Source organism: Bombus impatiens, unplaced genomic scaffold, assembly GCF_000188095.3.
Source record: "Bombus impatiens unplaced genomic scaffold, BIMP_2.2 scf_0487, whole genome shotgun sequence".
In the NCBI taxonomy this organism is placed as follows: Eukaryota; Metazoa; Arthropoda; class Insecta; order Hymenoptera; family Apidae; genus Bombus; species Bombus impatiens.
In genome coordinates this window covers 34,930-51,910 of record NT_176906.1, presented here as the reverse complement: position 1 = coordinate 51,910, position 16,981 = coordinate 34,930, and the positions used below count along the sequence as shown (strand labels likewise).

The 16,981-nt window shown below is 34.8% G+C and overlaps 2 protein-coding genes across 5 annotated transcripts; both read right to left on the bottom strand.

The window, feature by feature from the left end:
- Nucleotides 1-3,077: 3,077 nt before the first annotated feature.
- On the bottom strand, nucleotides 3,078-7,671 carry LOC100742309 (elongation of very long chain fatty acids protein AAEL008004-like). The gene is made up of 5 exons (XM_012387788.3): nucleotides 6,117-7,671; nucleotides 5,852-6,042; nucleotides 5,709-5,789; nucleotides 5,282-5,465; nucleotides 3,078-4,927 (listed from the first exon to the last, which is right to left on the bottom strand). Exons 1-5 carry the CDS (start codon nucleotides 6,175-6,177, stop codon nucleotides 4,605-4,607), a joined length of 840 nt encoding a protein of 279 aa, XP_012243211.1. The 5' UTR covers nucleotides 6,178-7,671; the 3' UTR covers nucleotides 3,078-4,604.
- Nucleotides 7,672-9,727: 2,056 nt separating this feature from the next.
- On the bottom strand, nucleotides 9,728-16,418 carry LOC100746186 (elongation of very long chain fatty acids protein AAEL008004). 4 transcript variants are annotated; one of them, XM_024368854.2, is made up of 4 exons: nucleotides 12,130-12,365; nucleotides 10,833-10,914; nucleotides 10,479-10,750; nucleotides 9,728-10,393 (listed from the first exon to the last, which is right to left on the bottom strand). In XM_024368854.2, the coding sequence occupies exons 1-4, from the start codon at nucleotides 12,166-12,168 to the stop codon at nucleotides 9,887-9,889; spliced, it is 900 nt and encodes a 299-aa protein (XP_024224622.1). In that variant the 5' UTR covers nucleotides 12,169-12,365; the 3' UTR covers nucleotides 9,728-9,886. The 4 variants fall into 4 exon arrangements, with proteins under 4 accessions (XP_024224622.1, XP_003491027.1, XP_012243208.1 ...); XM_003490979.4 differs by lacking the exon at nucleotides 12,130-12,365 and adding an exon at nucleotides 15,955-16,418 and having other exon boundaries at nucleotides 9,887-10,393; XM_012387785.3 differs by lacking the exon at nucleotides 12,130-12,365 and adding an exon at nucleotides 11,073-11,187 and having other exon boundaries at nucleotides 9,887-10,393.
- Between the last annotated feature and the right edge of the window lie 563 nt (nucleotides 16,419-16,981).

Genomic DNA, 16,981 nt, shown 5'->3' with positions numbered 1-16,981 from the left:
CTATCTTTGATTTAATTATGGTCAGTTAAATATACCTTGCTAATGTTATATCTGTCATTATTGAAGTTGAAGGAAAGATTGCTATTCAAACTTTTACACGTAGCAAATGCACAGAGTATCTCAGTTTTACCCAGCTAAACTTTACCAACATATCCTGTAAGGAAAAATAAGAAAGAAATGTTATACATATAAACTTAGATTCTTAAATGCTTTATTAAAATACTATAACAAAAATAAGAAATGACAACGAACTGCCTTCTCGTTCGATATCACATAAGGATAGATTATCGTTAGATAGATTTTCGTTATAATTTCATTTCAAAATGTTGCACGCTATAATGAATGGAAAACTGGCATCTGCGAGAAATAGAATTTATTTCATTACTAATTTCTTCTTAATTTTCACTAATTACGGCAAATTAATCACGAATCCTTTCTACTAATTAATTTGTGCTTGATAAACTTTTTCTTTCGCAGTTTCGCACAAGCAAATATCTATTGGCGTGATATCTGGTGATTTTGGGCTACAAAGAATTGATTATCCTCGACCTATCTAATGTTGAGAGTAATGATCATTTAATCATTGTCAGACTGATTGACTAAATCAACGACGTCAGCAAGTAAACATATCATTACAGTCTCTGTAAACATATATCGAATAGATGTCAACAATGTATTCCTATGGTGTGTAGACGAAACACCAATTCGTTATTATTTCATATTCCGTTATAGCTTTTTAATAAAACGTTTCAAAGCCTGGGCCTACATAACATTTTTCTCATAAATTTGCTTATAGGATGTGAAGTATCGCGAGATACCCTGTATGATAGTAACAAACCATCGTACACGCGCAGAATTCGTAAATAGTACAAACAACGAGACAGGCTCGTAATATTATATACGAGTAAAAAATAATAAGAATTACACATTCGTTTGCGGCACGACTATTTGCAAAATTGATGAACGACTTGTTTGACCGGAATAAAGAGACGTCACGAAGAAAATAACTTGGAGTGTGAGAACATATTTGCCCTGTTAAACTCTTTATAGACTTGATGCAATTAGGTGACGCACAGCGGAGGGGCAAGCGACAGTTAAATATTTGCATCGAAACCCGACGTTTCGTATCGTCGATCAAACAGTGAAGTCTAGTAATTTGATTACAAACGATCGAGCTGTGTATCTTTCGTTAAGCTAGTTATTATCGCCACTTTTTCGTACTTTAACCACCATAGTCACTTTGTTAATCAATATTTGCCTATGAAAGAAACGATTAGCATAACTTTTTCTTAATTCTCTGCGAAATATGTTTGAAATCCATTTTTTGAATTCCCCTTCTTCGTGGGGGTAGTAAAATTGCAAGTAGAACAAGCGGTAACGGTATACACGCCTTCAGTAGGTTTTACTATTAGAAATCACGTGGTCGTAAATGGATCCTTTAATAGTTAACCTCAGGTACGCGTTGATGTCTCGTAAATTGTGATCCAAAACGTTTCTTTGGATGGGAGCAATGACGATCCGACCAATGCCGCGAATACACTTGTAGTTACTTCACAAACAAAACCATTATAAGCGTCTCGGAAGGACATTTTTAGCACAGGTACAACGAAGTAAACCGACGGGACAATTCGAAATATAGAAGAAGTTCGCGAAACGGGGTTAAACGAACAGAGGTTTTGCAAAAGTATGTTCCTGACCGGAATTCTTCGCAACAATATCAATAACTTGATTGAGACACGCGCGAAAAAATTGAGTTCAATGGCAATTCGATTTGCATGCACTGAAGTTTTCGTTGAAATCATTGATATGATATATCGATCGATTTTATAACACAGTTATACTAAATAAACGTTACAAGATAGAATTAATAATTAAATTAATAATATTAAATACAATTGAATTGTATCTAATATATTATAGCACATTTTAATATACATTACAATATAGATATATCATAACGTATGATAATTAAAAATGACATTAAAATTAATAATTAGTAATTAAATCACGTATTAAAACATCAGAGTACGCTTTAAAGCGTTCAGAACGTATGTATTTCATATTTGTCACTTTTACCGTGTCATTGTCCTATTTTCCCTTTAACGCGCTCCTCGCGTCCCAGAAACGTACGGTGTTTCGTTGATCATTGAAAAACACTCATAGTACCGGCTATAAGTCTTAATATTCCTGCAGATATTTAGTAGAAAGTGCATGCATTTTTATTTACCAATTATATAATTATATTATATATTATATATATTACCTGCTTATAGAATAACCCAATAAAATACTAAATAAAATAAGAATTAGAATTAGAATTCAAGTTTTAACGATACATATAATGAAGTCAAATCACTTTCTAATGTAACAGTTATCCACAATATTGTAAATCAGACCTGCCTGCTGCTGCTGCCTGAAGAAGAGAAGTTCGTAGACTCTAGGAATTCTTACAATCTTTCTATAGGTACATACAAGAGTAATAACGAAGATAACTGTATAAAATGGAGACGATTGAAGAATGGAAAATTGTTATTCATCATTAATCATTATGCAACCAAAGAAACACAATGCATCGAGATTGAAGGAGCGAAAATGAAATTCCTGGTCATTTGGACCGAAGGATATAACGGCACCTGCTTGCCAACCAGCTTCTCGAGTCCTTTTTTTCTGACCGTTCTCTCGACTTGTTTTACCTTTCGCCTGGACCATCCATTCACGTGTCACAAAAGTAGGTTGACTTTTTCGACTGGATCCTAACTCAGCTTCGCACTCATTTTTTTGTTGGTTTCTATATTTCGTTAAATAGGTTAAGGTGTTACATAGATTAGAGAAAAACGCGTGATCACGTCCTGTTAGAAAATGGCCAGGGGGAAATTTCGATCGTTACTTTTAAAAGAACAGAATGTTACATGATTGATTATCGATTCGTGATTCGAATGAAGTTATTTATGAGTAGACATAACGCGATTTACTCTATGGCACGTGATTCTCAAATGTTACGTTATGCTCGTGAAAGGCAGCAATTAAGGACGATCGAATCGAGTTGTTCCAAATACCCCGAACTTTAGTCAATTATAATTATTTAAGATAGATGGTATTGTGATTTAGAAACAAATGTAGTACTCGAGTGACATGGGAGTCGAATAATGTAGAACTCTAATCAAATGATACAGATGGTTACTGAAATAAATTTGCAAAATCATTTAAGACGTAATGTATTATTTTCACTTCAAACACTTATTGTGTTTATATTATGTATACATGTACGTATTATGTTCAAAATCAGACCATTGCGCAGGAGACCTTGTGCGACCTTGTGCAACCTCAAATGTCCTTGAGTGTGTTTGTGCATCCTCGAAAACTGTTGAACACTTTTACGTTGCGTTATCTTCTCTTTCTCCTTTTTTTTGTACAAGCTTCGATTATTTATTTACAAGGCAATATTGATCGATTCGAAGTAAAATAGAAGTAAAGTAATTGATTATTTATAACACGCGCGTTACGCGATCGTCATGGAACAGACTTATTATTTTATTGTTTCTGTGTGACAAATAATTTGCTTCCAGCGCAAACGTCATATCATCGATGACTTATCTCTGTCGTACTGTCTAACAGGAAAGATGATAGTAATATGAATTACGCATATATTTGCTAAAGCCTGCGCTGCAATCGTCATGGATTGGTAGAAGTAAGGGCAATTATGCACAAAGGGGGACCTCAACCCCAATCTTGTCGAATTTAATTTTTTAATTTTTTTTTTTTTTTTCGTTTTTCTTGAATTTCAATTTCGGATATGTTGTAGAGTGGATGGTTGTAAATAACGTGCACTTTGCCCGAGTTTAAGGACGATAGTGAGTCGAAAACTATGACAAAAAGAAAATGATACTTGTTAGATTATATATACTCCAATATAACCAGTTACAAATTAAATTTCATATTCATTTGCATAGTATTTGCTATCCTAATGAAGTATTCTAGTAATTACTCCTAGTAAGGTATGGTTAGATTAGATTTTATGGGTAGCTGCCGATCAAAGCCCTCCAAAAAAAGTCTAACTTAATCAAACTTTGCTCGAACCATAAGCGTTCTACGCCTCGGACAAAGTGCATGTTACTCAGGTAGCGTCTCCTCCACAACAGATCTCAAGGTCAAGGTCATTGGAGCTAAATGCTCTCTTTTGCGAATAATTAACGAAGTAAGTAACGAAGATGATGAGTGACTTAAATACAAAGATGAGACTGAGAATAAGCGTTCCGTGAATCATACAACGAAAAGATTCTGCATTTGCGTGCATATGAAAACATGCTTTAGAACTCGAATGACTTTCATCAAATCTTCTTATAATAAGGTAAACCTTACCTTTGACAGATCAATTCAAATTGAATTTTTAAATTGTCATTTATGTCTGTCCTTTCGTTGTTCGGATTTCGTCGACACGCATGAGATATTAGGTGTTAATAAGTGTCTAAAGTCTAAAGTATGAAGCGCTAAATTGCTATTGTCTCATAAAGAAAGAAGTATTCCTCGCGCCAGTACTTGATGGGTCGTCTCGCGCGTCGGAAACACGAAGTAACGTTAAACCGTTCCGGGCGCACAGGACATAGCTATTGACTCTTTAACTTTCCGTTCGAAACGTCCGACGAGACGCCGTTTTCGTGGATCTTCCGCATTTTGATGTATGACTTGTAGTAAAAGTCGCCGAACATCATCAACATGAAGAGATTCTGAGGAATCATCACCGCCGCCGTCCACTTCGGGAAACCACAATCTTCCACCCAGGCTAACATTACAAAGTGGATCGTTATCAAACAGAATTGAGTGAGCTGCAGTTGTGTCACATATTTCTTCCACCAGGGTTTGCTTATTCGCAACGATGTAGCCAGATAGTGAGTGTACATCACCATATGAACGAAAGAATTTAAAGTACCTGTGACAATAAATTTATTTATTTAATAAATAAATATAAATATACACTTACAAACGTTATCACTTTATGTAGAGACACATTGTCACGAATGATTCCCTTAAACGTAAAACGACAAAGGTAAATACACTATTCAATATCTAATTGTCAATACAATATATGTCGTCGTTGAACTAAAGAACGTTGGTCGTGAACTAAAAATCACAAAATTATGGAAACAATTTCATGATAATTAATACCCAACACATGTGCCAACGATAGAAGATTTCTACGATAGAAAGACCGATATGAAAAATATTCTTTAATATATGATATTGTAGGAAGTTAAAACTGAACGAGTGAAATTATATTACTTACCTAAAAAGGTAATGTGACCGCCGGGCAAAAACTTGGTAGCTGCCCAGCTACCAAGAGCCATGCCCGTGTGATGATAAACATGAAGAAACGACACTTGCTGTTGCTTTTTTCGAAGAATAAAGAAGGCCGTGTCCAGTAAGTCGAGGAGCTTCATTAGAAAGTACGCCCAAACGATCTTAGTTATCTGCGATTCAAGTAATTCAAGTAGTTCAATCTTTGATATCCTGATGAGAACAGATCGTAATTAATAGACTGGGGGTTTATGCATTTACAGAAAGTTTAACGCTGTGAACATAAAATGAATATATAAAACATAGAAAGTACTTGTTACAATATTTACACTTTTTTATGTTCATAAAAATATGAATTCGCATAAACTTTCGCAGTCTAGTAATTAGGATATAAAGGAAATATACGATGTAGGTACCTCGACCGCGCGAGGATCATCCGAATAATCTACTGGTTCACAGTAGAAGTTATAATGGAACAACCAAGCTAGTTCCAATGCCTATAATTACATTTAGACACTTATTATATTTTCATATTTAAAAGAAATGTATACTCGTTTACCTTATAAAATATATATGCGCACGATACTATCTGTATTAGGTTATATATCTGTAGGATTCTATTCAGATTAAACGGTTTTCTCTTTGCCATAATGTTGGGTCCCAGGACGTGCACAAAGTATAGATAAAACGCTACTATACTAAAGCATCCCCATGGTGATCCGATGAGGAAATAGTCTTGCGTGCGAGGATCTTCCGGAAACAGAAAACATTCACATGACTACTTGCATCTTTGACTTGCGTGCAACAGATTCACGTCCCAGTACCTGTTAGTTCCTCGTTAATGTAGCGGTACCCTTGATAGATTCGTCGTATCAACGTCGCCATATTGCTATCACTAAATAATAGATGGGATTCCAACTAACGTCTCTCACAAAAACTTCATAAGATCGAAGTGAAATCCCGAAATGATAAAATTGGTTCAACTAACCTTGATAAAAAAATCAAACCTAATTCCTCTTTCTGAGCAGATACTTCCTAAACGTTTGTTAGCTTTTAAATCATCCAGTTTTCCTATGCCTGCTATCGAGTTTTGTGAATCATTGGCAACGCAGTGAAACGAAAGGAACAAGAAATAAAAATAAACGAAAGGAAGAAAACACACACACACACACAAAAATGTTAAAAGGTGAAACGTATTGAATTTTTCGAAGGTAAAAAGTTATTAACAATGGCTTTCGATTGATTGTTTAAGTCACTACCCAGAGTCTTCCAATCCGACTAAACCCCGCGCAAAATACAAGTAGACTGATGAAAGCAATTTCCCCCGTCAAAAACATTATCGAATCGTATAGTCATTGTATTTTAATTAAACGCTGGAGTCGAAACCAAATAGCCAGCCCCTGAAAACACATAACGCCGTTTCGAGACAATTTTTTGTCCCCTTTCTTCGAGGGTGTACGACCTTCAAGCTGAAGGCGCTTAATTTTCTATTCCATGTCCCTACGAAAAGATATCAGATCGTAGAAAGGTTTAATTTAATATTCCCTGATTCTATGGGTATTTCAAAGAAACTCGAATTCAAGGCGTTGTATATCATTCTGTCACACGCATTTAATGACTTTCGACCTTCTCATTCTTATTCACTGTTCTATTCAAACTAGGCGTACGACAATTAGAAAAGAATAAAAATTGAAAATGTTAATACAAATATTCAAAATAGGTCATTGTTTAATGTTTTTTTAGATGTACTTTTTCCCTTGACATTACGAAAACAAAAAAAGCTCGATCATTTATTTGATAGCTAGCACGAAATGCAATCAAATATGCATAATTGTTCTGTCGGGAGAATGTTGGGACTGGTATATAAGCACATTATCAAATTGCTGCAATCGTGTCAGACTTCCGGAACGCGGTATGCAAAAATGATCGCAGCTGTGCAATTTTGTATTATTTTGCAATAATAACCTCTCTTTTTATATTTACAATAACTGCAACCAGTCACTCCGTTTTACAATCATTGAATCATAAAAATGGAGATTTACGATACGTAAACGAAAGATTATAAGTGGAAATTTTATAAACAAATTAATAAAGCCCGTATGTCTTTAATCTTATAACAAACATCTGACATTTTCATACAACAAGGAGATTTGTTAACTGCATAACGAACTACTTTATAATATTGGTGCCTGTTATAAAAAATCTAGTAAGACGAGAAATTATGCTGTAACAATACTACGACATAGTTGAATATTATACAAATGTTTCTGGAGTTTTTCTTCCTTAATGGAACGAGTTTCTGTTTAGACGTCAACGAAATAATTAAAGCTAAATTAATCAATTAAAATTTTAAAAATAATTAATATTCATTCGATAATTCATTTATTTTTACATTTTTAGTTTGTTTGATTGACGTATTGAAAGGAAATTGAGAAATTAAGCTATTTGCGAGTAACAGAAAAAAACTTATCTCTGTGTCAGTTGCTTTTACGAAAGACTTTTCTACCTGTATAATACTTCTTTAACCGATAGAGTATTCGCGTTATGTATACTGTATGCTGCTTTCGATGTTTATCTAATATAATTTCGCATGAAATTTTTCAACGAGAATCGTGTCTAGAACATTGACGATAAAGATGATTATTGAAAATTATGATAAAACATCGCCTATGGAAATCTCTTATACGTAATCCATTTCATTTACTAATTAAGTGAATAAAGAATCGATAATCGTGGCCTTGCGTGACCAAGCAGACTGAAAGTGGAGCTCTTTGTTTCGAACTTATTTTTCAAATACTACACTCTACTCTCGTGAATGTACTTCTATGTATTAAAGCACTGGAATTGTTACTTTCGATGATCAAAGCGCTTTTTAAAATCGAAGATGAAAAACGCCCAATGAAGGTATGGAATTAATATGCAAATATTACTTCGTTGTAACTAATTGAACTTGGAAACGAATTTGTTAGAATTATTATAGACATGTATGCATTAGAGACAATTAATTGAAGAATTATAGAATTGAGCAGATCTTGCAAGTAATCGATTCGTCATTGACACGTGTGTAACGTTGAAGTGAAACGGATGAAGAGGTCCCGTGGGTCCGATGGTCGTGACCCTTAACGACAAAAGGACATTGACCAGCGTATAATCGAAGATCCGCTGGCCTTCAATACGTCTTTTGTTTATTTCAAACGTGGTTTAATTGGTATTAACGGATATCAAAATCATTGAAGAAAAGAAATCGAGGAAATTCAATCGTAAGGAAAGAAATATTCGAGGATATATCTAAAAATGTAATTACTTTATTGTACATGTACTTTCATATTAAATAGAAAATTTTTAAACGTTGAAAAGATGTACAACGTTATACGTAATTTAAGATAATTCACTTTATTTCTAACGCTGGACGTTTTTATAACTTATTTGCACTGGTATAAACAAAATAAATTGACCTTTGCTTCTGTTCTAAATTCTATTTTCACTTATAAGTAGGTATGTACATTCGTATAAAAAGTTGTTGTGCCAAATAGTTACCAAATTGTTATGGAAACAGTGATTAGAAAAAGTATCAATTATTTCCCATACAATAAATTTTCAATACAATAAAGTACATTAATACTTCCATTCGAAGGAAGATTCGATAAAGGCACATTATTGGTCTATCTTATCGACGAACAGTGTAATCGGATGAGCTCATCAAAGAGCCGAATTGATTGATAAACCCTCTGATCATGTTTCCTTCATTATCAACGTTATCGACCGAACGTTACGATATGAAACTGATTTCGTATTTTTTCAATGCAGAACATTCCTTTCATGATAAGGCACAAGCTGGAGATACTTGATTTTTAAAATCGTGATGTCTGGTGTTTTGAATCACAATCTACTTACTTCTCCGGCTGGAGCGAGATTTATCTATCTTTGGTATGACTACATATGTTCTCTTCATACCTAGAATACTCCACTTTTAGGCAAGAAACAATATATCGAATTCAATAAAAAGAAGAAAAGAAACGAACTCTTACATATTTCTTACAAACTCTACTATAATTAAATAGAAGGATTTTAAAAATAATTGATAATTTAAGATGCAACAACCTAAAGGTATGACAACTCAGAATTATATATATATATATATATAATTAGATAATAATATAATAATTATATAGTATATATATATATATATACATATATATTTATAGTATATATATATATACATATATATATACATATATATATACATATTTATAGTATATATATATACATATATATATATAGTATATATATATATAAATATATACATATATATTTCATACACAAATATATATTACGCGTGGTCAATGTTTGATCATAAAATAAATTTTTGAACAAAAAAATGTAAAGGAAAGAAATGAGATCGTCATCGATGAGATGAAGATCGTCTCTAGTTTTCGAATATACGAAATCAATCGATCAGCAATAAATATTTGAAACCGACTAAATTTACCGTTCTATGCTAGTACGCTTCTATGTACCTAACGAAGGTGAAATGTTCCTTTGTAACGAAAAGGAGTACAACAAGCGAAAAGAAAACCGCGTTAACGATATCAATTCACTCCACTTTCTTCGCCGCCATATTTATTTGCTCATCTTTTACCTGTGTTCGTTGTCTTTTACGGTAATTTTTGACATAGAACGACCCGAACATGTAGATGAAGATCGTCGCGTTCAGCAAGAGCAGGAACGCAATAGGCCTCGGATAATTGCATCCGTTGAAAAATAGTTGAATGGTATGGATAAAAATCATGCCAAATTGAATCAACTGGAGCATCGTTATATACTTTTTCCACCAGAGATATTTGTTCATGTGTGACCCTATCGAAGACAGCATGTAGTACATGTACATGATTATGTGAATGAAAGCGTTGACGAGGCCCAAGAACGTTCCATGGCCATTCGGCAGGAACTTGACTCCGATCCAAGCGCAAACCGGCATTAGCGTGTGATGATACACGTGAAGGGTTGAGATCTGACGACTCTTCTTCCGAAGAACAAAGAATACTGTGTCCAAAAGCTCTGTCAACTTGCACATGAAATAAAAGTGCACAATCTTAGCCATCTGTAAGTCACAATTTCACAAGCGTTAACATACAACATTCCGTCGTTTATTCGGCATTTGTTTAGCGAATTATGACGAAAAATACCCTGATAGATTTTGGATTGTCCGAATAGTCAACAGGCTGACAAGAGTAATTGTAGTCATGCAGCCACCCAGCCATCAATCCTTCATAAAAGAGATATATACTAAATAGCACTTGAACGAAGTTGTACACGATCATGGTTTTCCTCAATTCGTACGGCTTCTTGTCCTTCATGTACCTTGGTCCAGCGGATAGGCAAAAATACACATAGGTAACGAGAATTACCGCCAGAGGACCTGGTCCTGACACGAGAAACCAATCCTGCGTGTATGGATCTGGAATTGTTAAAGGGGCGTATTATAAATCACAAATCGCTTATAAAGGTATTCACGTATTACTTATAAAAATGTTTCTTACGACATTTATTGTTTATAACGTCTTTGTACCAATCTACGATGGTCGACATTGTTTTTTGTTGATTGCTAGTAAATGGACAAATCTGAAAGAAAACGACATACCTTCAATTTATCCGGTTATCCTTGCGTTGAAAAATAAACGATAAATCACGCGGATTACTGTGAAGAGTTTAAGTAGCTTATACTAAACCTGAAAGTGATTTATGAGAATTTTGTATTGTTAGTGCATAATTGGCTTAACGATATCGCTGTCTGGCAATCAAAGTCTAGTCGTCCATGGCGCCCATTGCAACGCGATCGTTAAATGTCTTTCTTCAACGAATGTTTAGTAAATACTAGTAATTACTAGTGAATACTTCTTAGCTTCGTTGGAAGCTAATAATAATAAGAATAATCATAGATGACGCAACATTTGGTCATATAGTTTGCTTGCGCGTGTAGATTCTCGAACTTCTCACAGCTCGAGTATCGAGACGTAGATGCGATTGAGTAGATGAAGAGGATATTAAGCAAAGGAAATGTGTAAATGAGCAACGTCTTGCGTTTACTCGCATCAAACAGTGAAAAGATAATGGAAGGAAGCACGTCTCTGAGCCTACGACTAAGACGTGCGTGCTATTGAATCGGATGATCTCGTTCTAATCTTTGTGCCGAACTGCTATCAGTGGAATGCAATCAACCAAAGTACAACGTCGCGCTGATATTTTTTCGTCGATGAATATGACCAAGCAAATTTGGTCAACGTTGGAATTTGAAAATCATTGGATCTGAGGAGAAATGTGCGCTCTTGTCTACATTAAACATTAATCAGGCATCGCGGTGTATCGTACTTTGTTACGTTGAGTGTAACTTAGGGTCGTGACATTTCATTTTGAGTTCCGAAACCCAGTTGAATTCCAGTGTTTCCTTAATGCTACATACTAGTGCATTTATAAAAGGTTTACGCTGTGATCTTTGGCCTTTGATCTTAAATCGATGAATGAGATAAAAGGTAGCACATGATTAACCTTGTTAATATATCTCGATCGAATTAGAAATAAAGAAAGCCGCTTCTCTGAAAATAATTACAATTTATGGAATAACGACATAAGATATAAGAATATCGAAAGTATAAGGAAGATCGAGATTCGTAATTGAATGCGGTTGAAAAGTGTCTTGTCATAGCGAGAGACACAGAAATTGCTCTAGGCTGTGATTACAGAAGAAAGAATAGAAGATATTCTGAGAATAAAGAAGTGAGGTGTAGCTTGCAACCTGCAGGCTGGAAGGGGACAGGAACCTTGCTGGTGAATACTTACTAGTCGCGAACCAAGGTGAACGGGATCTTCAACGGGCATTGCTGTTTATCTCGTGTCCCTTTTGCCCAACTTCAACCAACGGAGCATCAAAAACCTGTTTGTTCACATTCGTTATCTTTTCATATCGGTAACTATGGGTTCAGTAATCCCCGATTCGGGGATTGGGGAACACAATGCCCTTGAATTCAGATATACGTGTTGGGACTTTCCTGCTTCAAGTACCTTTTCACAAATTTTTTTATTTCCTTTTGTAAACCTTTCTTTTAGCAGAACTTCTGCCGATGACTCTGCATTCGTGATATCTGGGAACTTAATTTTTTGTTTCCGATCTGCCTGTTTTTCATCAAAATATGCAAGCATGATATATGCATACATGATATATTTTAGAAAGATTAAAAGATGAATGAATGCAATGATGTCATAACCTCGAGAAAAATGATTGTTTTGCAATCGCACCACTTGTCATTAGATGAAATATGGTAAATATGTCTCTTTAAATTATTCATTCATTATTATTCAGTCATTTTACTATTCTTTGTTAGGAAAACGGCAAAAAATTGTACGTTTTCATTAGAGATGCGTTATGATGAAACGATCGTGATTGGAACGTTATTCAGTAAGTTGAGAATCTCGCGGACGATCGACATAAATCTTTGCAAGGCTTGACGTTAATTAAATGAGAAATAGATCAAAAATTATATAGTGGGAGAAAGAACTAGTCATGCGTCAGCGTTCAAGGCAAGTGAATTCTATAAAATTGTTCCTCCGAGTGCAAGTGTAGAAACTATGTTGTTCCTTGCGCCAACGACGTAGGAGGAAAATCGTATTAAACCGGTTGGACGACCGAGTTCATCACGAATGAACGCGTGCAACGCAGTACAGTACAAAAATATAATTACAATATTGCCTACCTAATCAAGGAGTCCAACACAAAACTTACCAACATTCAATCATTATTATAAATTAAGTGGCTTTTGACGCTTGTTGTTATTTCAACGATTTGATAGTCTAGTTGGGAAAAAACGACTGATGTCGTTGGCTTAATTAGTCTTTAAGCGCTGCGCGAGGTAATATGTCTGAATGAAAAAATGAATATTCCTTTCCTCCATTAACAAGTTTTACCAACAATGTATATGTAGATTATTGTAGAAATGTAGTATGGACAAAAACAGGAAACAGTTTTTTTACGGCTTTGCTACGTTGTTGCATCGTATATATAATTTGTTATGTTACATATCTGATATCAATGGAAAGCGGCGAAATGTATCCACACTTAATGGGTATCTACTTATTTACCTATCTACCTAGTTGTAAGTACCTAATTACCTTGCCCTTCGCGTTTTCACAGTTTTCTGTTTCGATAACGCAGTCATTGACATTTTAAAATAGTTCCCGATGCAACCTACATGCATCTTGTTAACCTCTCGAAATATCATACAGCTTATAGCAGAACAGCTTTTTACGCATAATACTGTCGTCGTCTTATCAAGACTATTTCATTCGTCAAGAGAGACGCACATTTAACGCACATTCTGTTTGAATATTTGCTAGTTATTTTAACTGAGATTTCTTTTATCATATATAACATTTTTTTTATCATTTTTTAGTTTGAAAATCGATTACAAATAGAATTTGATGACGTTATGCCCTCGTCACCTCGGTATCTCTCTTTATATGGAAATACAAATAGGACCTTAACAACCAATATTGTCGATTCGCAAAATACAGTTTTCAGTGCGTTCGAAAATTAATGCACTCGAGTCAGAAGAAAAAATAATAATAAAACAGGATTCATCCACGGAAGGAAATTCTTCTTCGACTATTTTTTCAATAGTTTTCTTCGTTATTGACATATGAAACGATGTTGGATGTCATTAAACCGCTGTTTATATTTGAAATTGTGTGGCGACTAAATGACCAAATGATGTAAGTCTTGATCAATTCGATCAAGTGTGAACTGAAGAGTTATATACTTATCGGGTTATATATTGCATTTACATAGTAGCAAATTTTATAGTCATATGAACGTTCTACTAAATGATACGAAATTTAATATATTTAAATGTAATTAATTAATGTGTAGATGTTGTAATAATAAATACAATAATGTGCAAAAAATTTTGTAGCCACTCTAACTCAATCGAGACAGCACTTTGCTGAAACCTAAGACAACTTTGATAAACTATTTTAAGAAGATTTAATCATAATGATTTTTTCCTTTGTGAAACTGGTTTAATTTAATTTAGACAAAACATAGGTTCTTGCCGTCGTGCATGAAGTCAGAAGGTAGATATCCTCACAATAAGATTAAAAGATAATCAAATATCTATGTTTGTTTGCAGGAAACAAACATTTTCAATTCGAATTTCCGACATGTCGCTCTATTTGCACGATCTCTGTTTGCAATTGATATTTTTTGCAGTAATAATATTTGCAGTGATAATTTATGACGATGTAACGATGCGAATAAATACTGTCCACTCGCTTCCTATCGAATCAATAATTATCAGATACACATCTTTGGAAAGAGAATTGTAGAAATCTTTGTTGCAAGTGGGGCTCTTACTTCGTATATTTTTACACATTTTAATCATAGCCTCTTCTTATATCTTGTAATATCAAAGAATATGTCTTTCAATTCATGGTCTGTCTCCTCGTCATAATTGATCTTAATTAAAAATCTTAATTAAAAAATTAAGAACAATGAGAAACTGATAAACAAAACGTGAATATACAATCAACAATGTGTTCTATAAATGTTGCAATACGATATCGATTGACTATTAGTACATTCTTTAACGTTTATAAATAACTTGACAAATTTACGTTTGCGAAATGTACGTTCGATTGATAAATATACAGGCTGACAGTCGCAATTCTCAATCTGTGTTAACATACGTTGATACACGTCCAGAATAATTTTTCGATTAAGTGACGTGACCATTCTTGTAGCGACACAAGAATAGCTATTTTTATCAATAATTTCTTTGTCATTTATCGTTCTTGGCTCTTTTTTTCTTTTTTAGAAAGGGAACCAATATTTAACGATCAGATGTGCAGGAATTTAAATGAAATTGCTCTCGTTTTCCCTACTCTTTAAAGTATCCGATTTAAAAATTGGATGTGTTTCCCAATCTGTAATATAATTTCAAAACAATCCTTCGATGATTCTAGTTCATTAGCACGAACGTTTGTGTCATTGCAAAATTCATTATTCACGATTGAAAAAGAGCATTGAGCACAGCATTTAAGCATGTAATCACTTCTCAAGGCGTGTTTGCATAGATTTCAACATATCTGTAGGCAGTTCGCAGAACAGGAATTTTGTAAGGTAAGAGAAGATACGCATATGTATTATTCTACTATACTCTAGAAACTGTTATTCTGCAGAAACTGTCTCGCCTATCATGGTTCGTGTGACCACATCTTAGAAAGTTTTGTCGATTTTCCACGGACTATCTATAGATCATGTCATTAATTGTAAATCTAAATACTATTGTTTTACGCTAATCTGCCATCGCATAGCATACCGCAAATGCGCACTGATATAATTTATGTGGTATATTTAAACGAGCGATATCCGATGTATGTAGCACGTTTTGCATAAGTATAATCTCTAGGAACAAACCGAATCTCGATAAATCTTTCGAAAAAAATGTTTAAACAATCAAAACGCATCACTATTTTCCATAATTATGTTTATACACGCCCGTCTATCGGAATTCTTGTGGAATAACAGAGCGTCAAAGTGCGTTTACTCGAATAAGCGACAGCAAGCAGAGAACGAAAATGAAATGATGGATAAAAAAGAGACATTACTCTCACCTGTTGCGGAAAGGTACGGTCGAATGACGATGAAGATGCTTGGTGTCGTGATGCGAGGTTATCAAAGTATCGGAAGAAGAGAGAACCTTGCCGATGAACGAACCACGATGTAGCTACCTGTGACTAGCTTTTCTTCGTGTCGTCTTAATAGCTGAGGAGTGTCCTGTACGCAAGACCCGTTACCAATAGTCAGTTCAAAACAATGAAGAAGTCACGAAACGGCCGTTGTTCGAGAAAAGTACGTCGAAAAAACCAAAAGCAACAGTTGGATGTCGTTGGCTGTAGGGTGTGCAAAGGGAGTCGTACTAGGACACTGTAAACGCGATGTATCCGAGGTAACTGTTATCGGAGTGGCAATTTTCGGTCTTTCAGCACGCACCACTGAGGAACACCGATGCCAAGGTTCTCTTTCCCTCTAGTTTGACCACGAACGATATCCTCTACAGTCTGACAACGCAAAGCTGTGCAGTCGTAGTCTTATATCCCTTTCAGCCAGACTGGTTCGTGATTACGCTTAGCAATGGAGTCGATGTAGCCGATTCCCGAACAAATGTTCCTCCGCTACACCGCTTCACACCGCATCTTGCCATTCCATACGTCACTCTTTTCGACGTAACTAGCATTTCCTATTCCCGCATGTTTACAGACGTCTTCTCCAATTTTTCTCCACCTTTTCGTTTCCCACCAATAGAACACACGAACGCACTAAATTCAAATGCGAATTCATTTGATTAAATGACACTACCTACGCTCTCCCTTTTATACCATATTTATCCACTGAAAATTCTTGAAAATTTCGACATTTCACGTGTCGCTCGATGTGTGTCAATAACATTTCATTAATCGTAGTCGTGGTGTGAATGCAGTTTCAGCAAAATTTAAATCGCGGTGCGATCAACTTCTGAGTCCGATGTCTCGTGTAATAAAGAAATGCTTCGTTACTCGAGTATAATATAATTGGATAGTGGAAAACAAAATGGAAGTGCTCTTGCTTATGGTATTTACATCGCGACGGTATTCTTCAAAA

Excerpts from the sequence above, each read along its gene's own strand:
- LOC100742309 (XM_012387788.3), bottom strand. The coding sequence starts at position 6,177 with ATGGCGACGTTGATACGACGAATCTATCAAGGGTACCGCTACATTAAC. Across the intron at positions 5,790-5,851 it reads GCGCATATATATTTTATAAG|GCATTGGAACTAGCTTGGTT; the intron begins GTAAACGAGTAT and ends ATGTAATTATAG. Across the intron at positions 4,928-5,281 it reads CGGTCACATTACCTTTTTAG|GTACTTTAAATTCTTTCGTT; the intron begins GTAAGTAATATA and ends TTATTGTCACAG.
- LOC100746186 (XM_024368854.2), bottom strand. The coding sequence starts at position 12,168 with ATGCCCGTTGAAGATCCCGTTCACCTTGGTTCGCGACTA. Across the intron at positions 10,915-12,129 it reads TTCACCTTGGTTCGCGACTA|ATTTGTCCATTTACTAGCAA; the intron begins GTAAGTATTCAC and ends GTTTTCTTTCAG. Across the intron at positions 10,394-10,478 it reads ACAATCCAAAATCTATCAGG|ATGGCTAAGATTGTGCACTT; the intron begins GTATTTTTCGTC and ends TGTGACTTACAG.